Here is a 24,035-nt window from a genome sequence, read left to right as displayed (position 1 = left end):
TGCCTATGTCATTTCTTGAGGTGCTAAAATGGCAGGGCAGTACAAAACCCCCCCAAATGACCCCATTTTGGAAAGCAGACACCCCAAGGAAATTGCTGAGAGGCATGTTGAACCCATTGAATATTTTTTTTTTGTCCCAAGTGATTGAATAATGACAAAAAAAAAAAATTACAAAAAGTTGTCACTAAATGATATATTGCTCACCATTGCACCCCAAAATACATTCATCTGCTTCTCCTGAGTAAGGGGATACCACATGTGTGGGACTTTTTGGAAGCCTAGCAGCGTACGGGACCCCGAAAACCAATCTATTTGCTGAGAGGCATGTTGAGTCCATGGAATATTTTATTTTTTGACACAAGTTGCGGGAAAGTGACAATTTTTTTTTTTGCACAAAGTTGTCACTAAATGATATATTGCTCACACAGGCCATGGGCATATGTGGAATCGCACCCCAAAATACATTTAGCTGCTTCTCCTGAGTATGGGGATACCACATGTGTGGGACTTTTTGGGAGCCTAGCCGCGTACGGGGCCCCGAAAACCAATCACTGCCTTCAAGATTTCTAAGGGCGTAAATTTTTGATTTCACTCCTCACTACCTATTACAGTTTTGAAGGCCATAAAATGCCAAGATGGCACAAAACCTCCCAAATGACCCCATTTTGAAAAGTAGACACCCCAAGCTATTTGCTGAGAGGCATGTTGAGTCCATGGAATATTTTATATTGTGACACAAGTTGCGGGAATGTGACAATTGTTTTTTTTTTTGTTTTGTTTTTTGCACAAAGTTGTCACTAAATGATATATTGCTCAAACATGCCATGGGCATATGTGGAATTACACCCCAAAATACATTCTACTGCTTCTCCTGAGTACGGGGATACCACATGTGTGGGACTTTTTAGGAGTCTAGCTTCATACGGGGCCCCGAAATCCAATCACCGCCTTCAGGATTTCAAAGGGCGTAAATTTTTGATTTCACTCCTCATTACCTATCACAGTTTCGAAGGCCATAAAATGCCAAGATAGCACAAAACCCCCCAAAATGACCCCATTTTGGAAAGTAGACACCCCAAGCTATTTGCTGAGAGGCATGGTGAGTATTTTGCAGCTCTCATTTGTTTTTGAAAATGAAGAAAGACAAGAAAAATGTATTTTTTTTTTCTTTTTTCAATTTTCAAAAGTTTGTGACAAAAAGTGAGGTCTGCAAAATACTCACTATACCTCTCAGCAAATAGCTTGGGGTGTCTATTTTCCAAAATGGGGCCATTTGGGGGGGGTTGTGCCATCTGGGCATTCCATGGCCTCCGAAACTGTGATAGGCAGTGAAGAGTGAAATCAAAAATTTACGCCCTTAGAAAGCTTGAAGGCGGTGCTTGGTTTTCGGGGTCCCATACGCGGCTAGGCTCCCAAAAAGTCTCACACATGTGGTATCCCCGTACTCAGGAGAAGCAACAGAATTTATTTTGGGGTGTAATTTCACATATTTCCATGGAATGTTTGAGCAATATATCATTTAGTGACAACTTTGTGCAAAAAAAAAAAAAAAAAATTTTGTCTTTTTCCCGCAACTTGTGTCACAATATAAAATATTCCATGGACTCGACATGCCTCTCAGCAAATAGCTTGGGGTGTCTACTTTCCAAAATGGGGTCATTTGGGGGGGTTCTGAACTGTTCTGGCATTTTATGCACAACATTTAGAAGCTTATGTCACACATCACCCACTCTTCTAACCACTTGAAGACACTTTTTGTTTACATGAAAAAATAATTTTTTTTTTGCAAGAAAATTACTTTGAACCCCCAAACATTATATATTTTTTTAAAGCAAATGCCCTACAGATTAAAATGGTGGGTGTTTCATTTTTTTTTCACACAGTATTTGCGCAGCGATTTTTCAAACAAATTTTTTTGAAAAAAAACACACTTTTTAAAATTTTAATGCACTAAAACACACTATATTGCCCAAATGTTTGATGAAATAAAAAAGATGATCTTAGGCCGAGTACATGGATACCAAACATGACATGCTTTAAAATTGCGCACAAACGTGCAGTGGCGACAAACTAAATACATTTTTAAAAGCCTTTAAAAGCTTTTACAGGTTACCACTTTAGATTTACAGAGGAGGTCTACTGCTAAAATTACTGCCCTCGATCTGACCTTCGCGGTCATACCTCACATGCATGGTGCAATTGCTGTTTACATTTGACGGCAGACCGACGCTTGCGTTCGCATTTGCGCGAGAGCAGGGGGGGACAGGGGTGCTTTTTTTTTTTTTTTTTTTTTTTCTTTATTATTTTTTTGCATTTTAATCTTATTTTTAAACTGTTCCTTTCATTTTTATTTTTTTTTTAATCATTTTTATTGTTATCTCAGGGAATGTAAATATCCCCTATGATAGCAATAGGTGGTGACAGGTACTCTTTTTTGAAAAAATTGGGGTCTATTAGACCTTAGATCTCTCCTCTGCCCTCAAAGCATCTGACCACACCAAGATCGGTGTGATAAAATGCTTTCCCAATTTCCCAATGGCGCTGTTTACATCCGGCGAAATCTAAGTCATGAAATGTTCGTAGCTTCCGGTTTCTTAGGCCATAGAGATGTTTGGAGCCATTCTGGTCTCTGATCAGCTCTATGGTCAGCTGGCTGAATCACCGGCTGCATTTTATGGTTCCCTGTTGGGACAGGAGAGCCAGAGAAAAACATGGAAGACAGTGGGGGGGGGCATTCCCTCCCACTGCTTGTAAAAGCAGTCTAGAGGCTAGGATTGCTTTTACATGAAAGCCGACCGCTGGCTGAAAAGAATGATACCAAGATAATACCTAAACCTGCAGGCATCATTCTGGTATAACCACTCAAAGTCCAGCAACATACCAGTACGTTGCTGGTCCTTGTTGGGCATATATTGTAAACTTTTTTTTCATGCAGCCTGTGGGCTGAACGAAAAAAAAGATATTGATCGGTGGGTATGCCCACCATTAGAATACCTCCCTTCATCCACCCACTTCTAATGATGGGCATATATGCACCGTTTATATATGCCAAAGCATGGGGGCATCCTCCCGCAAAAGGCAGGAGCAAATCGCTCCTCCACCCACTGCTGCCCCCACGCTTCGGCATATATGCTGAAGTATGTAACTGTGGCGGTGAAATCACCTCCGACAGCGCTGGAGTCACGGCTTTATGTATCGTGGGAGCAAACTCTGTTGCTGTCAAGATAAATAAATCCGCTCTGCAGCTGAATGGCGTACCTGAAAACAAAAAAGTGGTTAACAATAAAAAAAACAAAGTATAAAAAAATTGCATACCTATAAAGAAAACATGATAAAAACATAACAATAAAACATTGCAGTATAGAATACAATAAAAAAGAGCAGAACAATAGAGAGAGAATAGAGAGAGAACAATAAAACAACTATTTTTGTTTTTTTATTTTATATTTTTTTGTATTTTTATTTATTTATTTTTTTTGTTTTATTTTTTTTTTTACACTTTTTTTAGTAACTTTAACTTTAACTGATACCAGGTTTGGGTCTCTCAAAATGCGATGGCATCTTGGGAGACCCTGTGAAAGTGTGTCCTAGTCTGTGCAGTGCTGTACCCTACGCTAATACTCAACTAGTGTATGGTAGCATTCAAAACATTCACCAATGCAAAGACCAGGATTGTCAGGACAGAAGGGACAATAATACCGGGTGTCACGCCTAAATCCGCGCTTGCTGCAGACACAACATCTTTTTTGGGGGGCTCGTTGGGTAGGGGTACTCGCGAGGACATAAGGAAAATGCCTCTCATGCAGCCGGCTTACTGCATTTGGTTGGGGAAGGTGAGGTGGAGCACCGTCTGGAAACAGAAGGGCTCTGACGATGTCTTCCTGGAATTTAAGGAAGGATCCAGTCTGTCCTGAAGCTCTGTATAGCACATGAGCATTCAGCAAAGCCAATTGAAATAAATAAACAGACACTTTTTTGTACCAGCGTCGGGCCTTACGGGCAACTAGGTACGGCGCCAACAACTGGTCGTTGAGGTCCACCCCTCCCATATTGAGGTTATATTCGTGGACACAGAGAGGTTTCTCCACAACACCAGTCGTCATAATAATTTGGGTCGTCGTGTCTGCATGAAGGGAGGTAAGAACGAAAACATTCTTATTGTCCCTCCACTTCATAGCGAGCAAATGATTACACTGCAAGCAGGCTCTCTCCCCCAGCCTAAGACGGGAATCTACAAGCCGCTGGGGAAAGCCCCGGCGATTAGATCGCACGTTGCCACATGCTCCAATCTGTTGATCAAAAAGGTGACTAAAAAGTGGCACGCTTGTGTAATAATTGTCCACGTACAAGTGGTACCCCTTTCCGAATAAGGGTGACACCAAGTCCCACACTATCTTGCCAGCGCTTCCTATGTAGTCAGGGCAGTTTGTCGGCTCTACGTGACTATCTTTGCCCTCGTAAACCATAAAACTACATGTATAGCCTGTGACCCTGTCACAGAGCTTATACATCTTGACCCCGTATCTGGCACGCTTGCTGGGAAGGTACTGTTTGAATGACAAGCGGCCAGAAAATTTAATCAGGGACTCATCAACGCAGACAACTTGATGGGGAGTAAACAAGTCTGCAAAACGTTGGTTGAAGTGGTTTACGAGGGGCCGAATTTTGTAGAGCCGATCGTATCCAGGGTCTCCACGAGGACGACAGAGTTCATTGTCGAAGTGCATGAACCGCAAAATCTGCTCGTATCGTGCCCTGGTCATGGAGGCACAGAACACGGGCATATGGTAAATTGGGTCAGTGGACCAATATGACCGCAACTCACTCTTTTTTATTTATGCCCATGTTGAGGGAAAGGCCCAGAAAGAGCTTAAATTCGGAAACCGTAAATGGTTTCCAATCTCTAGCAAGGGAGGACTGGGAAATAGTGGCGATGTGTTAACCAGCGTACAAATTGCTTTGGTCCACAATAGATCTAAAGAGATCTTCAGTGAAAAACAGCGAATAAAAGTCCAGTGGCGTAAAATCAACTGTTTCCACCTGAATTCCGGGTTGGCCAGTGAATGGGGGGGAAGTACAGGTGCTGCAGAAGTGGTGGGTTCCCAATTTGGATTGGCGAATGCAGCAGGAAGGGCACTATGGGCACGACGGGCCTGTCTTTGTCTTCTTGGTGGCAGCGGGACACTACTTGTGCTTGCCACCTCGCCAGCTTGAACTGCACTTATGGGACTCGCCACGTCACCAAGTGTTACTGCAGTGCTGTAAGGCCTCCTCATCACTGGAGCAAACCTGGCAGTATGCTGCAGCAGGGGGAGCATGCCTGCCAGATTGCTGTCCTTCTTGGGCACCCCCTCTGTCCATGCTCACGTTATTGCCTTCATCTAGCTCAGTATCATCATCAGAGCCTTCTAAATGCTGGGCATCCTCCTGGAGCATGTACAAAACACTGTGGTCAAACAGTTCAAGGGACTCCTCAGGAGAACATGGTGGGACTAGGGAAGGAGTCACTGATGCCATTGAGCCCAGGGAAGAGGCCGCATTGGCAGCTGCTTTGCCAAAGTACCCTGGGCATGGGTGAGAGAGGATGAGGAGGAAGAGGTCGGCTTGGTCATCCACTCGACCAAGTCTTCCACATGTTGTGGCTCAACACGGCCAGCTGCCGAAAAAAAGGCCAAGCGTGTCCCACGGCCACGTGCTGATGAGGATGCACCGTCTCCACGACCAGCACTGTTGCCTCTAGACACAGAGCCTGCTTGCCCTGTCTGCCTCTCCTTGTTGGCCTTCCAGACATAATAATGGCCTGTAGCTGCAGTAAGCTGGGATATAGAGATAGATATATAGAGATAGAGATATAGAGATAGATATATAGAGATAGAGATAGAGATAGATATATAGAGATAGAGATAGAGATATAGAGATAGAGATATAGAGATAGAGATAGATATATAGAGATAGAGATAGATATATAGAGATAGAGATAGATATATAGAGATAGAGATAGAGATAGAGATACTGATACTGCTATACTACTATATATATATATATATATATATATATATATATATATATATATGTGTATGATACTGCAGCTAGCAAAATTAACACTGCCTGCCTGTAGTATGAGAACACCACCAACCTTCTACAGGTAGCTTTAGCTGAACACTGCAGAGCTCGCAAAAAAACTATCTTGTAGCTTATTTAGCTGCCTGCGGTAGTGATAGGATCAGGAAAACACCACCAACCTTCGACAGGTAGCTTTAGGTGAACACTGCGCAGAGCTCACAAAAAACTAACTTGTAGCTTATTTAGCTGCCTGCGGTAGTGATAGGATCAGGAAAACACCACCAACCTTCTACAGGTAGCTTTAGCTGAACACTGTTCAGAGGACGCACTACACTAACTTGTAGCTTTAGCTGAACACTGTGCAGAGGATGCACTACACTAACTTGTAGCTTTAGCTGAACACTGTGAGGAGGACGCACTACACTAACTTGTAGTTTTAGCTGAACACTGTGAGAAGGACGCACTACACCAACTTGTAGCTTTAGCTGAACACTGTGAGGAGGACGCTCTACCCTAACTTGTAGCTGGCTTGGCTTTGGCCAATTACAGCTCTCTCTACTGACGGCGCTGTGATTGGCCAAGCATGCGGGTCATAGTGCATGCTTGGCCAATCATCAGCCAGCAATGAACTGCGATGCCGCAGTGAATTATGGGCCATGACGCGCCACACGAATTTGGTGCGAACGGCCCATAATGTTCGCAATTCGGCGAACGATCGAACAGACAATATATAATTGTCAAAAGTATTGGGACACCTGCTTTTAGACGCACATGAACTGTAATGGCATCCCAGTCTTAGTCCGTGGGGTTCAATATTGAGTTGGCCCACCCTTTGCAACTACAACAGCTTCAACTCTTCTGCAAAGGCTGTCCACAAGGTTTAGGAGTGTGTCTATGGGAATGTTTGACCATTCTTCTAGAAGTGCATTTGTGAGGTCAGGCACGGATGTTGGACGAGAAGGCCTGAGTCACAGTCTCCACTAATTCATCCCAAAGGTGTTCTATCAGGTTGAGGTCAGGACTCTGTGCAGGCCAGTCAAGTTCCTCCACCCCAAACTCGCTCATCCATGTCTTTATGGACCTTGCTTTGTGCACTGGTGAGCAGTCATGTTGGAACAGGAAGGGGCCATCCCCAAACTGTTCCCACAAACTGTTCCCACTCCTATGGATCACAGGAGTGCAATTAGTTTTTCCCTCCTGTGACCTATTTTCAGCAGACAGTGGGCTGAAGTCCGCTCTCTGCTGATGTCACAGAAGTCGGTCCAGGCACCACGCCATCGTGACAATGGAGTTGGGATCCACCAGGTGCCTGGACCGACACCCGACTCAGCCTCTCAGCTATGTTATCCCTGAAGAGCCGACCATCCGATCTCTAAAAAAACGGTACTGAGAGGATGCCTGCAGCTGCAGGCATCCTCCCGGTATAACCCCTTAAAGCTGAACGCTTGGCGGGAACGTGTTATATTGCAACAGACCCTCCCATTCAGAATCAGTCGGGAAAGGGCATGGTGAAACAAACATAAAAAGGTAGGAATCTGCTTCAAAGTTTGTTAAAATCCCCGAAATGTACATTGATCACTTTTTTTTTTCTTAACCATAAAAACCTTAGAAGGTTTGGGCTGGAGTTCTACCTTAAAAATTGCATCCTAACAATAAAGAAGTGCTGGATATAATTTTTTGGATGGATATAATTTTTTGGATGGATATCATTTTTTGATGGAAGCAGTGAAGATAACTCACCATTATCAATCACACCCAGTCTCACCGGATGGCTGTAAACTTTGTTGTCAACTGAGCACTTGTACATTTCAGTGGTTGTCGCAGTGATTTTATATTGTTTGCTCTGAGTCCAAGATGTTCTCCGTTCTCCTTTATACCAATAACTGTTCACTTCCAGTGATCCCACACTGCATGACAGAGTCACTGAATCACCCCGATAAAATTGGTTCCAATTAGGGGACAGGGTTATAACAGGTCTGACTACAGCTCCTATAAAAGAGAACAATGGGAATGTTACTTAGGAAAAAACTACCTGGAGAGCCAATGACTTATAAAAAGCATGGTCATCTCAGATATGGGGATGCCAGGTATACACTTGTAGCATTATCCTTTGAAGAGTGTCTTAGTAGATTGGGTTCTCTGTTCTTCTTCCTCACCTTGGAGAACAACCTCAGCCTCTCCGACAGACCAGGTTAAGCAAATGATACTCCATTGCTACCGGGAGCACAAATATGGATATCCTGCACACAAGATTCTGCATCAAAAAGCCAATGTAAGACTAGTTATTGGTAAATGAACCCAATATATTATTACAGGTTGCAGTAAATAGCAGCATGCACACAAATGAGTAAGTAAAGGATCACAGTACATTAGACAATATGTTCACCAGGCTATAGCAGCATTGAATGCAATTCTATGGAGCTAAATGAAAGAAAATCTGGTAATCCACAAAATTAGCTATTTAGAAAATAGCAACAATAATAAATACTCCACTAACTCCTCTGTAAACATTAGGCTATATCCACATTAGAGTGCACTTTACAGTGCCTTGCAAAAGTATTCACCCTCCTTGGCATTTTCCGTGTTTTGTTGCCTCACAACCTGGAATTAACATGGATTGTTTGAGGATTTGCATCATTTAATTTATAGAGCATGCCCACAACTTTGAAGATTTTTTTTTTATTGTGAAGCAAACAACAAATAGGACAAAATAAAAGGAAAAAGTCAATGTGCATAAATATTCACCCCCCCTAAAGTCAATACTTTGTAGAGACACATTTTGCGGCTATCACAGCTGTAAGTCACTTTGGATAAGTCTGGTGGTGTTCTTTGGGTGATGTGATATGTTGGGTTTTCGCCAGACATAGCGTTTTCTTTTATGACCAAAAAGTTCAATTTTAGTCTCATCAGACCAGAGCACCTTCCTCCATACTTTTTGGGAGTCTCCCACATGCCTTTTTGCAACCTCAAAACGTGCCATTTTGTTTTTTGCTGAAAGTAATGTCTTTCTTCTGGCCACTCTGCCATAAAGCCCAACTCTATGGAGCGTACGGCTTATTGTGGTCCTATGTACAGATATCCAGTCTCTGCTGTGGAACTCTGCAGCTCCTCCAGGGTTAACTTAGGTCTCTGTGCTGCCTCTCTGATTAATGCCCTTCTTTCCCAGTCCGTGAGTTTTGGCGTGCGGCTGTCTCTTGGCAGGTTTGCTATTGTGCCATGTTCTTTCCATTTGGTTATGATAGATTTAATGGTGCTCCTAGGGTTCATCAAAGATTTGGATATTTTTTTTATAACCTAACCCTGACTTGTACTTCTCAAGAACATTGTCCCTTACTTGTTTGGAGAGTTTCTTGGTCTTCATGGCAGTGTTTGGTTAGTGGTGCCTCTTGCTTAGGTGTTGCAGCCTCTGGGGCCTTTCAAAAAGGTGTGTATATGTAATGACAGATCATGTGACACTTATATTGCACACAGGTGGACATCATTTCACTAATTATGTGACTTCTGAAGGTAATTGGTTGCACCAGAGCTTTTTATGGGCTTCATAACAAAGGGGGCGATTACATACGCACATGCCAATTATCATTTTTCTATTTCTGAAAAATTGTTTTATGTATATATCTTTCTAATTTTACTTCACCAACTTAGACTATTGTGTTCTGATCCATCACATATAATTCAGATTAAAAAAACATTGAACTAAAGGCTGTAATGTAACAAAATAGGTAAAAAAGCCAGGGGGGGGGGGGTGAATACTTTTGCAAGGCACTGTATAAGAATGACAGCCATTAAATGTAAAACTCCCTGTACGTAAACGTATAACTCACACATCCACCTGATGAAGACACGTGACCCTGTGTTGAACACGCGTAGGGGAGGAGCCAGGACGGAGCACGGAGCCTTTCACTCCACTGAGATGCGATGCACAGCTTATCCCTCCTGACAGGCAAACTTTGAGGCAAACTTTGGAGACTGTTATCAGATTGGTGCACTCTCGCACCTTGCAAATGTGAGTAGCCTAATGTGGGGAGCTTTTATTCCAATAAACATTTATAAACGATATCACACTATCCAGTTTTTCTTTTCCTTTATTCCTAATTGTGGAGCTTCTGCTGAAAACTGTGTATCTGGATTCCATCACTGAGCCGTGGGATGGCTCATAAGCGTGTTTAGATTCAGTCTCACAGCTGAGTCGCACGCTCTGAGGTGAGCGGCTGTCCCCGGGGGGTCACTGGATGGCACTTGAGCATGGAATTTTGAGCACTAAGCACTAAGATTAATGCACGCACGTTGGATTTTTTTATGAACTGTTTTTATGGACTTTATGTGCATTTATTTCATAAATTGGACTTTAATAACCACGTATCACATCTTGGATTTGATATTCACACTCATTGTGTGGCACTTGGCACTTTGTTATATTTTTTGCACTTATCACTGTGATATTATTTATATATTTTTTACACGGTAAATTTCAGATTATATAAATCATTTTTCATTCATTATATATACAGTTTGTAGTTTAATCATCACTACTCTTATTCTAATGGTATACATCTAATATATTATTTACACATTGCACCTTATAATCACTTAAATTTTTTTTTTTTTTTTTATACATATATCCTTTGTGCCTTGCTGTGGCTGGATAAGCCACTTATGCGGTATTTTCAGTATACCTCATATGCATTATTGATCTCCAGATTGACATTTTCACCTTAGCGCAGCGTATCTTTTGTATACATTGTATTGCACGGCATATGAAACGCGTTCTGTGCGGGCAGCTAGGTGATTTCCACATTTGAGGCAATATACCATTGTGGCTCGCAAAATCCCCTTTTATCTATCAAGTATCTGAGTGAACAGCCTTTAGCTCAAATTCTTCAGCTGGCTAGCGTTGGGGCCCAGTCTTTACAGCATTGCACATAAGTACAGCCCCAGTAAAGTCTGCATGCAGTAAATAATGCTGCTAGTTTGATGGCCTGTTCCTAGGTGATCGGTCTCCGGTAGTAGCAGCAGGTGAATGGTATCAGTGTCCTTTCACCAGTCCCAATGATACAGCAACATTGCTCAGAAGTCAGTTCCCTTCTGGATCTGCCTGGAATAACTCCAGTCCTAAGTACACAGCTGCAGGCTCTGTAGGCTCTCAGCAGGTTCAGGTGCACACATCAGTCTCCTTGCAGCAAAGAGAAAATTTGTCACAATCAAGAGCAGGCTCAGAGACCAGTTGCTATAGCAGTAGCGGGGCACCCACCCACAAGCAAGATAGGTATGCAAGCAGGTCACTCTGGCAGATGACACATGGTAATCTGAGGTGCGGAGTCTAAGCACTAACTAGTGTTCACCAGAGCTGCTAATGGTGGAGATGGGCTAGCATCTCAGGTAGCTCAGTGAGAAGAGTTACTACCAGACGGAGCATAGGTCCCAGGTCCAGGCCCTGACAAAATCACTTGGTATTCAGCCTCTGAAAATTTCTCTCTCTCTGTACACCTGGTTTGCATTTGTAACTATAGTCCAAGAGCCCATTAACTACCATAGTAAAGTATCTTCCCTGAACTTCATCTCCCATGATTCAAAGCTGCCGGCCATCAATTCTCTTGAGCTCCTTCTACTTGTCAGGTCTTCCTAGAGGATGGAGGTCAAGTAGTGTGAATACATTTAGCTAAAGTCTGTTGGGAGCACAGAAAGAACTGCAGCACAGTGCTTGAAATCGCTCCCAGCCTCCAGCCAATTACATGGCTGCACACACACACTTGTTATTGATCAATGACTTACTAAGTTGGCACCAGCGGTGCCTGAACCAAACAAAAGTTCCTTGAAGCTGACCTCCAGGACACCAAAACTTTCAATATATTCCTTGATAGCCACAAAGAATAAAAATTACACTTTGTGTGCACCAAATGTCTTTACAAACCCAGATATTACCTTGTGAAAGTAGCAGTGACATCATCACTATGCTCTAAATAGCCCATGCAAAGAGAAGCGCTGTGGGAGGGGCCCAGGAGGCCAACTCACTACAGAAAACTACAGGAGGGGGCGGAGACAAGACCAAACTCCCTGCATAAGGAGAGAGAGCAGCAGTGAGCGGTCTGGATTACTGCACAGATCTGGAAGAAATAGACAAAAATATTTTAAAATAAACATTTGCAAAGGTCAGTTAATTTTTCTTACTTTGGATCTGAATTGATAACTTTTCACTCATCTTCCTCACAGTGTCAGACGCCGTCCTCACATCACAGGTATAATTCCCAGAATCCTCCAGCTGAGATGACCGCACTCTGTATGTATCAGATACATCGTATCCCCGCACAGTCCGTCCATCTCTGTAGAAGGCAAAGTGCAGCTCTGTGCTGCCTCTGAGTGGGTTAAGTCTGGTGTTACATATCACTGTCATGTCGTCACCTTCTTGTAGGGGGTCAGGATCATTTTTTATTGTTGGAGATGTGAACAGATCTATGAAAACCAAAGAAAATCTAATGTGTGGTTTTTATTAATTGCATGAGTGACTACAATGCCCCCGATTTTTACCCCCCTCACCCCTTCTCCCTGCATGACACACAAATATTCCTCCGATTCACCAGAGACTGCATAGTTTCCAGGTTGATCTGTATTTTTGACAGTTCTGATACTGTAAGGCTCACCAGATTTTCAAAAATGAAACCCAGGTATACCCTACTGTCCATACCCACATTTAAACCACAATAAACCACACCCAGATGCAAATTATGGTAACAGTGGGAGGTACATAAAGGAGCATGCTCAAATAAAGCCTGAGCCCATGGTTCTAAGGGTCAGTAGTGCTTAATGCATTGCATGGGATACAGAGGTCAGGAGTAAGTAACACACAGAGAGCCGAGGTCAGGAGTAAGTAACACATAGAGAGCCGAGGTCAGGAGTAAGTAACACACAGAGAGCCGAGGTCAGGAGTAGGTAACACACAGAGAGCCGAGGTCAGGAGTAGGTAACACACAGAGAGCCGAGGTCAGGAGTAAGTAACACACAGAGAGCCGAGGTCAGGAGTAAGTAATACACAGAGAGCCGAGGTCAGGAGTAAGTAATACACAAAGAGCCGAGGTCAGGAGTAAGTAATACACAGAGAGCCGAGGTCAGGAGTAAGTAATACACAGAGAGCCGAGGTCAGGAGTAAGTAATACACAAAGAGCCGAGGTCAGGAGTAAGTAATACACAGAGAGCCGAGGTCAGGAGTAAGTAATACACAGAGAGCCGAGGTCAGGAGCAGGTAGATTACAGAGGTTAAAAATCTGTAAAGCACATTTTGAAGCAGTCAAATGTAAGTAACTCACAGAGTGCAGGGGTCAGGAGTACCATATGGAGTGCAGAGGTTGGGAATAAGTAACACACAGAGAGCCGAGGTCAGGAGCAGGTAAGCACAGAGAGCAGGAGTCAGGAGTAAGTAACAGACAAAGTACAGAGGTCAGGAATAAGTAACTCACAGAGTGCAGAGATCAGGAGTAATGCTGCGTACACACGAGCGGACTTTCCGGCAGACTTGGTCCGGCGGACCTGACTCCGTCAGACAATTTGATCGTGTGTGGGCTCCAGCTGACTTTTTTCCCAAAAGTCCGACGGACCTAGAAATAAAACAGGTTTCAAATCTTTCCGACGGACTCGAGTCCGGTTGAAAAATCCTCTCGTCTGTATGCTAGTCCGACGGACAAAAACTGATGCTAGGGCAGCTATTGGCTACTGGCTATCAACTTCCTTATTTTAGTCCGGTGTACGTCATCACGTACAAATCCGTTGGTCTCTGGTTGAACATGTATAGGCAAGTCCGTTCGTTCGAAAGTCCGTCGGAAGTCCGTCGGAAAGTCAGTCGGAAAGACCGTCGGACCAGTCCGGTTGAAAAGTCCACCCGTGTGTACGCGGCATAAGTAACACACAGAGAGTTGAGGTTGGGAGTAGGGAGCACACAGAGAGCCGAGGTCAGAAGCGGATAGATTGTGAAGGTTAGAAATATGTAAAGCACATTCTGCAGCAGTCAAACGTAAGTAACTCACAGAGAGCAAGGGTCAGGAGTAATTAACAGACAGAGCTTGGGCTTAGGAGTAAGTAACATACAGAGTACAGAGGTCAGAAACAAGTAACTCACAGAGTGCAGAGGTCAGGAATAAGTAACACACAGAGAGCCGAGGTCAGGAGCGGGTAGATTGCAAAGGTTAGAAATATGTAAAGCACATTCTGCAGCAGTCAAACGTAAGTAACTCACAGAGTGCAGGGTTCAGGAGTAAGTACCATATAGAGAGCAGAGGTTGGGAGTAAGTAACACACAGACAGCCGAGGTAGGGTTGCCACCTGTCCAGGATTCACCCGGACAGTTCGGGTTTAGAATCATGTGTCCGGGTTTCAGACTGCCTGAAACCCGGACACATTATTCAGACTGGACTATGGCTTCCCAGCAGGGTTGCTGTATGCAGTTGTCTAAGCTGAGAGTGTCTGTTACACTCTTTCACACTGCCCAAAGCCAGCACTAAAAACCCCTCCCCCCCCAAACAAACACACACAGATGGGAGAGTAGAGAGGGCTTGATCTGAACCTCTCCCCTCCCCTGCCCCTCTGTGTCTGCCCACACTCCAATCTCCGGCGCTGTGCCTCAGAAAAGGAAAGTTGGGGCCAGAAATTTGAAACCCAGCAGCCTCAGATACATCTGGATGAAAGGTGCTGACTGCCAAGGGATGAGTGAGCTCACCATCCATCCCTGTCTGTGAATGAAGTCTCCCTCTTCTCTCTCCTGCACCTGAGTAAGTACACTAAGGTAAATCAGGGCTCTAAGAGCACCCCTTACATCAGAGCTCCCCTTTTACACCAGAGTCCACAGTGTTTCCCCTTACATTAGAGTCTTCTCCATACATCAGAGTTCTTAGTGTTCCCCCTTAAATCAGGGTTCTCAGAGCATCTCTTATGGTAGAGGCCCCAGAGTTCTTCCTTACATCAGAGTCTGCAGATTCCCCCCTTACAGTGAAAGGGAACTCCACGAGTTCAGATGTAAAAGGGGAACGCTGTGGACTTTGATGTAAAGGGGACTCTTGTTATTAACTTCATATGATTAGAAATGTTATTTAATAGCAAACTATCTGTATAGTTTATACTATAAAAAAAAAAATTGCAGTGCGCCGCTAAAGTGTTCGGGTTCGGGTTCGTGGCAACCCTAAGCTGAGGTCAGAAGCAGGTTAGCACAGAGAACAGGGGTCAGGAGTAAGTAACTCACAGAGTGCAGAGGTCAGGAGTAAATAACACACTGAGTGCAGGGTAGGTAGCACACAGAATGCAGAGGTTAGAAGCAGTGTTCATTTCGTCGACTAAATGAATACTATTTTAGTCGACTAAAATACAACTAAAACTAAAACAATTGAGATGACTAAAATATGACTAAAACTAAAATAGCATTTTAGTCAAAAGATTAAAATGGGTCTAAAACTAAAATGCCATTTTAGTCAAAAGACTAATGCCCCGTACACACGGTCGGACTTTGTTCGGACATTCCGACAACAAAATCCTAGGATTTTTTCCAACGGATGTTGGCTCAAACTTGTCTTGCATACACACGGTCACACAAAGTTGTTGGAAAATCCGATCGTTCTGAACGCGGTGACGTAAAACACGTACGTCGGAACTATAAACGGGGCAGTGGCCAATAGCTTTCATCTCTTTATTTATTCTGAGCATGCGTGGCACTTTGTGCGTCGGATTTGTGTACACACGATCGGAATTTCCGACAACGGATTTTGTTGTCGGAAAATTTTATCTCCTGCTCTCCAACTTTGTGTGTTGGAAAATCCGAAGGAAAATGTCCGATGGGGCCCACACACGGTCGGAATTTCCGACAACACGCTCCGATTGGACATTTTCCATCGGAAAATCCGACCGTGTGTACGGGGCATAAGAATAAAACTGAATTGAAATTTGACTTCAAAATTAACACTGGTCTGTAGTACATGTTCATACCTCAATACCATACATAATAACATATTACATTTTTCACTCCAGCAGTATATAATGAGTTTGGGAATTGTAGAGAAATGTTAACTAATGCATTACAATTTAATTACACCCCTTAGATTTTAGACAACTAAAATGAGTTTTAATCGACTCAAATGTACTGAAGATTTTAGTCGACTAAAACGTAGGACATTTTAGTCGACTAAAACTAAAACAATTGCAGAAGACTAAAATGGGACTAAATCTAAAATGCAGTTTTAGTCCTAAGACTAAAACTAAATCGAAATTTGCTGCCAAAATGAACACTGGTTAGAAGTATGCAATGCATAAAACACAGGAGTCCAGAGAAAGCAACAGAGTGCAGCGGTCAGGGGACGGTAAAGCAAAGAATGCAGGGGTGAGAAGTAAGGGGGTTTACACAGAGATTTACTAAAACTGGAGAGTGCAAAATCTGGTGCAGTTGTGTGTGGTAGCCAATCAGCTTCTAACTTCAGATTGTTCATTTAAGCTTTGACAAAAATTCTAAAAGCTGATTGGTTTTTATGCAGAGCTGCACCTGATTTTGCACTCTCCCATTTTAGTAAATCAACCCCACAGAGTGCAGGGATGTTTTCTGTGCAAGTTACACAGAAAACACAGGGGGCAGTAATAAGTAATGCAAAGAATACAGGGGTCAGGAGTAGGTAATCCCGAAAATGCAGGGGTCAGGAGTAAATAGCAAACCAAGTGAGGGGTTTAGGAGTAAGTAACACACAGATTTCAGAGTTCAGGAGTAGGTAACACACAGAGCAAAGGTTAGGAGTAAGTAATGCACAGCATTGCTGGGGTCAGGAGTAAGCAGTATTTATATGTATGGACTCTGCAGTGTGCACACTACCAGTTGCCTTGTCTAGGGTGTAATTCTCAGTATCTGTTCTTATTCTGTATGTATGGACTCTGCACAGTACTACTTCTCTTGTTCTGTATGCCGGGTGTAATTCTCAGTATCTGTTCTTATTCTGTATGTATGGAGATTTTTATTTGTAAAAAACAAACAAGATACATAATAACAAACTAACTGACTGAAAAGAACATAAATACAACAATTACTGACATGTTGTTTTGGTCATTTAGCAGTTAAAGGTCATTAATAGGAATCAATGTGACAATAAGACTCCTTTCCATAAATCTATACTTCTCCAACATTCCATTATAAGTCAGAATCGGAGTCACTCTGCCCACTACCAGTTTCCATATCAGATTCTGCGGATCCAGGATCAGGGGGCGGACACCTTTTAGTGGGCGGGTCATCCTCTGAGCCAATCACATACTCCTTTTCCACGCTTTTTAATTCCTGCTCCAGTTCCTGGGCCTCCAGAGAATAGGAGTCAGCATCCGAATCTGATAACGCTTCATACCTATTGGAAACTGCTGTACCCACTTCTGGTGCCCCTTTCACTTTTTTAGTTGGCTTCTGCACTAATGTCCAGTCACTTTCGGGTTTACGGGTAGATTTATCCTTTTTCCTATTCCTCCTCTTCTGACCAGTGATCTTTACAGAGACAGGAACTGGAACAGAAGAGGAATGTGGGGCCGGCTGCTCCTCAGCCTGCTGAACACTGTCCGTCCGCCCGGGAGTAGTCTCCTGGACCTCCGGGACCACCTCCTCCCTAGTCAATACAGCTCCATTCATTATGGCTTCCTCCTCTAGTTGTTCTGCTGCAGCCAACAATTCATTGTCTGCAGAGTCCCCATCCTTATTATGGAAGGCCTCCGGGCAATCCCTAAGGAAATGGCCAAGCCCACCACATAGATTGCACCTAACCTTCTCACAGGTAGAACTGATGTGGCCAACCTCCCCACAAAGATTACACTTCAGGATCGTACAAACATTCGCCACATGGCCAGATTTAACACATTTATAACATAACCTGGGCTGACCTGCATAGAAGCAAACTCCTCTCTCCCGCCCAATGAAAAAAGAGTTTGGTAGGTGATGGGTAACATTGTTACTTTGCCTCAACTTAACAAGAACCCTCCAACCACCAGTCCAGATCCCATCACTGTCTTTAGTTTTTGTCAACTCAGAAACCATTTCATAATGTCTTCTAAGCCAGATGACAACATCCTGGGGGGGCACAGACTCATTCCAGAACATGATGGTAACATTTGCTGTGTCAGGTTTGGAGATGGGAATAAAGATGAAATTCCTCCAACCCTCTTTATCCCGCAAACCACTGAAACTGGCCCAGAACCTGTCTAAGTCAGACATGAGCTTAAAGCTGACATCATAACCTTGTCTGTCAGGGGGATTGATGACTGCCAGTATGTCTGCAGGAGCAAACCCCATCTGATGACACAGCAACTCCCTTACTACAAACCTCCTATCAGGGAGCTCCTCTCTGGAACCCCTATGCTTCAATCTGACCACATTCCTTCTCTTAAAGACCTGACCAGTATAACTGTTACTGGTAGAAAAAGAAGGGGCCCCACGGCTCCAGGCATTCCGAGGAGGGACATGACCAGATGGACCAGCATTCCCCTGTGGAGCAGGTGGTGGATCCACCAAAGGGGGGAAATCCTGAGAGTTATTCTGAACTGACTCCTCCATCGCTACATTCTCAGAGCCCTCAGACTGCTGATGACCCCATTCAGATATACCAGCATTGATAACATCAGAATTATTCACCGCATCAATATTAGTGACATCATCACTGCACCTCATATCATCATTACTAGCAGCATCATCATTACTAGTTACCCCAGTGTTACTCCCACCATGAACACCAGTCACCCCAGCATGGCTCCCACCAGGAGTACTAGTGGCAGCAGCACTGTTCTCACAATCCATGTGCTGAGAGTCCACCATGTCACTCCTCTGAGTCTCCTGTACTGTGAATGTCTGCTGGGTTATACTGATGTTTCCACCACCCTCCAGAGCTGGAAGTCCAGCAGGAGGATCTACTCCAACCTCACTGTCCTCCAGAGGCTGCACAGTCTTCCCTTCAGGAGACACATGTGGTGGCTGCGTGCGTTGGACCGAATCCCCAGAGTCTGACTCTGTAGAAGACTCAATCCTTCCACTCAATCCCGCCTCAAATCGATCACGATTGTGGTACACCTCCGCCACTGGTCCCAGTTCTTCCAGAACAGTATCAATGTCCTTTGACACACCGGCCAGTTCAATGCCCAGGGAGTTCAGTTTGCTGTCGTATAAAATTTCCTTCTTGGGGTTGGCAGCTTTAAGTCTATAAACACATTCAATCTGCTTCTGGATCCTAGTCTTGGCTTTTCTCAGGGACTCCATTCTTTTTACAAGGAAAGGAATCTTGTCAGCCAGGTGCAGCGCAGGTTCAGACTTTAACACTTTCTGCTTCGTGGCTGCAGGACGCTTGAAATCCTGATCCACCTTCCCATTACCAGTACTGGTCTGAGGGTCTCTGCTGGGTGTAGATGATTTCACTGGGGCAGATTGTGGAAAATTATTACCACCCTCCTCTTTATTCTGCTGTAGCTTAGAACGCGATGAACGTCCCTGTCCGCTGCCCATCATTACACACTGTTATAAGTTCTCTTTAATGGTTTTCTGTTCTAAGGAAGTTCTGGTGTATTTGCGAGGAGTACTGGGAGAAACCGATGTCTCTGCTCCACTCTGAACTCTATGAGCTGCACTCTGCTGAGCTTGCTGTGGTTGTAATGGCTGACTGGATTGGATCACGCTTCCAGAACTTGGACTGTACTGGGTGGTATTAGTAAGTTGCTGGACTGAATGAGCCCCACTCTGCGGGGTTCTCTGAGTTGCACTTCCAGAGTTTGGACTGTGCTGATCGATAATAACATGTCTCTGAACAGACTGAGCTGCACTGTGCTGGGCTTGCTGGGCCTGCAATGGCTGGCTGGATTGAGAACTCTTTTGCTGAATAACATCATCAGACTTCCTCTTATCAGTATTATCGGTACTTTTCATTCAAACATTTCCATGTCTACTTACAGTCTCTGCAAGTGTCTTCCCATTCCCAGAGCTCCGTCCTCCGGCTTCACTACCAACCACAGCTTCACCAGACAGTCCTTGTGTAGGCCGGAAAGCCTGGGACTCTCCTGAGAGAGATCCCCGCCCAGGGGAGCCCAACCCTGGGCTTGTACCAGACATCAGAGGAGCTCAGCACCACACAGACTTCAGCTGCTCCACAAGCAGCCACACCCTCTGCACAGTACTACTTCTCTTGTCCTGTATGCCGGGTGTAATTCTTAGTATCTGTTCTTATTCTGTATGTATGGAGATTTTTATTTGTAAAAACAAACAAGATACATAATAACAGACTAACTGACTTAAAATACCATAAATACAACAATTACTGACATGTTGTTTAGGTCAAAAACTTAGCAGTTAAAAAAGGGCATTAATAGGAAACAAATGTCACAATAAGACTCCTTTCCATAAGTCTATACTTCTCCAACATTTCCTAATTTCCAAGCCCTTAATCCATCGTAACTCGGATAACACTAAACCTGCAATTTTACTGGAGATAAACTGTTCATTATGCATGGCAACTTTAGTCCTTGCATGCCATTGATAGTACTTGACTACGGTAATGATGATGTACATTGTCCCTCTATCTACACCGTGTATTGTTGGGGGAACACCATAAAGCCTGTCTGAGCAACTTAGGTTTTCCAACCTTTGGATCCCAACTCCAGCAGCTACTTCCTTCCAGACTTCATGGCTTCCCCAACAATCCACCAAGAAATGCTCCATGGACTCCTCCTGATTACAGCCCAAAGGGCAGATCCTTTCAGATGCGGCCAGACCTTTCATGTTCCCCCTCACATACATCTTCCCATGGAGAGACAGCCAGGCAATGTCATGAAACTTTGAGGGTAATCTGGGGCTATTCAACAACTTTAAGCTTTCCTCCATAACAGCTGTAGTGCAGTCTCTGAGTACAAGTGGAGAACAGAAAAAGGTCCTACAGATCCTCCGGTATAACAATTTCCTTGGACTTTTTTCAAGGTAGGATTTCTCAATCCCCCACCTCCTCAGAGACTTCAGAGCTGAGTCCAGATATGGTGGGAGATAACCCTGAGTACATCTCTTCCTCTTGAGAGAACCGCCCCGCATCCAGGACTCTGCACGAGGCAATATCCAGGCCCTAACACTGTTTACCCACGGAGGGCCAACATCGGAGTCCAAACACCCAAAATTAACTTTAAGAAACAGAGAATCAAAAAACACCTTAGGATTTATCATATTCAACCCACCCTCTTTGTTCAGCAGGTAAGTAACCCCTCTTTTTATTGGATTCAGTCTATTACCCCAGAAGAGCTGAAAAAACAGACTGAAGAGCCATACAGAGAAAGATTCTGGCAACGGAAAAACCATAGAGACATATAGAAAGATAGGAATTAAGTACGTCTTCAACATTTTGACCCTTTCTCTGTAGGTCAACTTGCAATTCTTCCATCGCTGAACCCTTGCATTACCAGCATCCAATTTCTCCTCCCAATTTAGCCTGGCATTATCTTCCCTTCCAAACTTAACCCCTAAGATCTTAAGACAACTTGAAGCTTTTGCAAACTGGGGCAGATCAAAATCTGGATCACCCTGCAGTGTCCAGAGAGCTTCACTCTTCTCAAAGTTGACAAGAGACCCAGAGGCCTCAGAGTAAGTTCCAATGGAAGCTGCTAGCAACTGGGCCTCATGGGAGGTGGACACCACTACAGTGACATCATCCGCATAAGCGAATACGGATAGGGCCGAGGCATGGGGCACAGGTACCCCCCGAAAATCACACTCCTGCAGTGATCTCAAAAAAGGATCAATGACAAAAACATATAAGAGGGGACTCAAGGGGCAACCCTGCCTCACCCCAGCCTCAACCCCAAAAGTACCGCCCTGCCACCCATTGATAAGTGGAAAACTCTCAGCTTTCCAGTATAAAGTTCTCAGCCAATCAACAAATAACCTTGGGATACCATACTTTAACAAAGTCGCCCACAGATACCCATGGTCAACCCTGTCAAAAGCTTTAGCTTGGTCTAAACTCACCATATACTTCCCATGCCTAAGAACCTTACACCTCTCAAAAGCTTCCCTCAGGGAAATGAGAGCACCATAAATATTCCGCCCTTTTACCGTGCCATACTGACAGTCTGTCAATAGTGCTGGAGAAAAACACTTCAACCTAGAAAATAATATTTTTGCCAGAATCTTCCGGTCTACATTTAAAAGGGCTATAGGCCTCCAATTCTTGATGTCATTAGGTTCTCTACCCTTGAACAGCAGAACTAAGGATGATACTCTCATGGATGGAGGCATCAGGCGTTTCTCCAAACAACTTTTAAACACATCCACAAGAATCGGAGCCAGGAGCTCTTTAAATTTCTTATAAAATTCAGCTGTAATGCCATCAGGTCCTGGTGCCTTCTTTTGACGTAATTTATCAATAGCTTCTCTAACTTCCTCCACCGTTATGTCTGCTGTCAAAGGAGAAAAATCCAAATTATCAACAACAGGACCTGGAACCGCCTCCAAGAACTGTGCCATCTTCTTCTTATCCAAACCCTTCTCCCGAAATAAGTCAGCATAGTATGATCTTACCACTCCCAGAATACCCTCCTGAGACTCCTGCAAAATCCCCTGGGAATCCTTCAGGCCCATCATTAACTTCCTAGTCACCTTGTCCCTACAATTTTCAAAGGGATCAGGTGTCCCTGGGGATCCATAATCCCGTTCAAATACCAGGGAGTTGTATCTGCTATATTGATATTGACTTAGCTCAGATTTTACTTGATCAATCTTCCTCCCTGCCTCCAACCCGCCAGAATAAAGCGACTCCAGCTCTTTCCTCAGCCTGAGATAATAGCTATATCTACTTTTCCCCATTTTAGCAGACAACTTCCTCAAGAGAGAAGAGATGTCCTTATTAACATCCTCCCACCAATCCGCAGTACAGTCATAGAAGTCTAGTCTTTCATCATGGTGTTGCAAGAGGTTCTGTACTTGTTGCTGGACAGATACATCTTCTAAAAGATTAGAGTTTAGCCTCCATAGCCCCCTGCCCATATCAGGATGCTTACAGGTTCCCAGACAAAAGTAAAGGGCCACATGATCTGAGTAAGGTACCAGCTTCTCACTCATATTGGTCACCAATTCTGTAGGACTTACCAGTGCCATATCTAGTCTGCTTTTGATATTACCGCGAAAGAAGGTGAAGCCTGGCTTCCTGCCATTTTGTGCAAAAATATCACTTAAACCGGTTTGCAAAATAATACGATTAAGAACTTTGGAGTCACTACCCACCACCCTACCAGAAGAACGGTCACTTGATGTCCTAGTGACATTAAAGTCTCCTACCATAACCACAGGGACTGATGTAAAAAGATATGATTTCACATCATTAAATAACCCAATTCTTCCTGCTATTGTTTGAGGCCCATATATGTTAATTAATCGGAGTCTCCTGCCGTGAATTGTTACCTCCAATATAAGACATCTTCCCATTGACACCTCAGTGAGTCTATGCACCGTCACATCCTTAGTATTGAAAAGGATGGCAACACCTGCATAAGACTCCACAGCCAAAGACCAAAATGAGGGTCCTGTGTGCCACTCCCTCTCTGCCTCCCGCATAAGTCCAACAGATGTTAGATGTGTCTCTTGTAAAAAATAGACATCAGCATCCAGGTACCTGAGGTGTTCAAAAACGGCATGCCTTGTCCTCCTGTTTTTAATGCTGTTCACATTGCTGGAGACAATGTTTAGAGAAAAACCTGCCATCACAGCAAAGAGGAGAAAAAATAAGACCCCCATTATAAGTCAGAATCGGAGTCACTCTGCTGACTACCAGTTTCCATATCAGATTCTGCGGATCCAGGATCAGGGGGCGGACGCCTTTTAGTGGGCGGGTCATCCTCTGAGCCAGTCGCATACTCTTTTCCCACCCTTTTTAATTCCTGCTCCAGTTCCTGGGCCTCCAGAGAATAGGAACCCACATCCGAATCCGATAACGCTTCATACCTATTGGTGGAAAGTGCCGTAC

At 44.0% G+C, this 24,035-nt stretch overlaps 1 protein-coding gene across 1 annotated transcript in view; it reads right to left on the bottom strand.

Annotated features, from left to right (window-relative positions):
- Nucleotides 1-24,035, bottom strand: part of LOC141116710 (Fc receptor-like protein 5) — a 68,098-nt gene that overhangs the window by 29,847 nt on the left and 14,216 nt on the right. The window contains exons 3-4 of the mRNA XM_073609102.1: nt 12,232-12,513; nt 7,804-8,052 (exon numbers count right to left, since the gene is read on the bottom strand). Of these exons, the coding sequence (XP_073465203.1) occupies nt 7,804-8,052; nt 12,232-12,513 (531 nt within the window). The remainder of the gene's footprint in view (nt 1-7,803; nt 8,053-12,231; nt 12,514-24,035) is intronic.

The sequence above is a fragment of the Aquarana catesbeiana genome, linkage group LG13 (assembly GCF_042186555.1).
Source record: "Aquarana catesbeiana isolate 2022-GZ linkage group LG13, ASM4218655v1, whole genome shotgun sequence".
Taxonomy (NCBI): Eukaryota; Metazoa; Chordata; class Amphibia; order Anura; family Ranidae; genus Aquarana; species Aquarana catesbeiana.
This window is presented reverse-complemented; position numbering and strand designations above follow the sequence as displayed.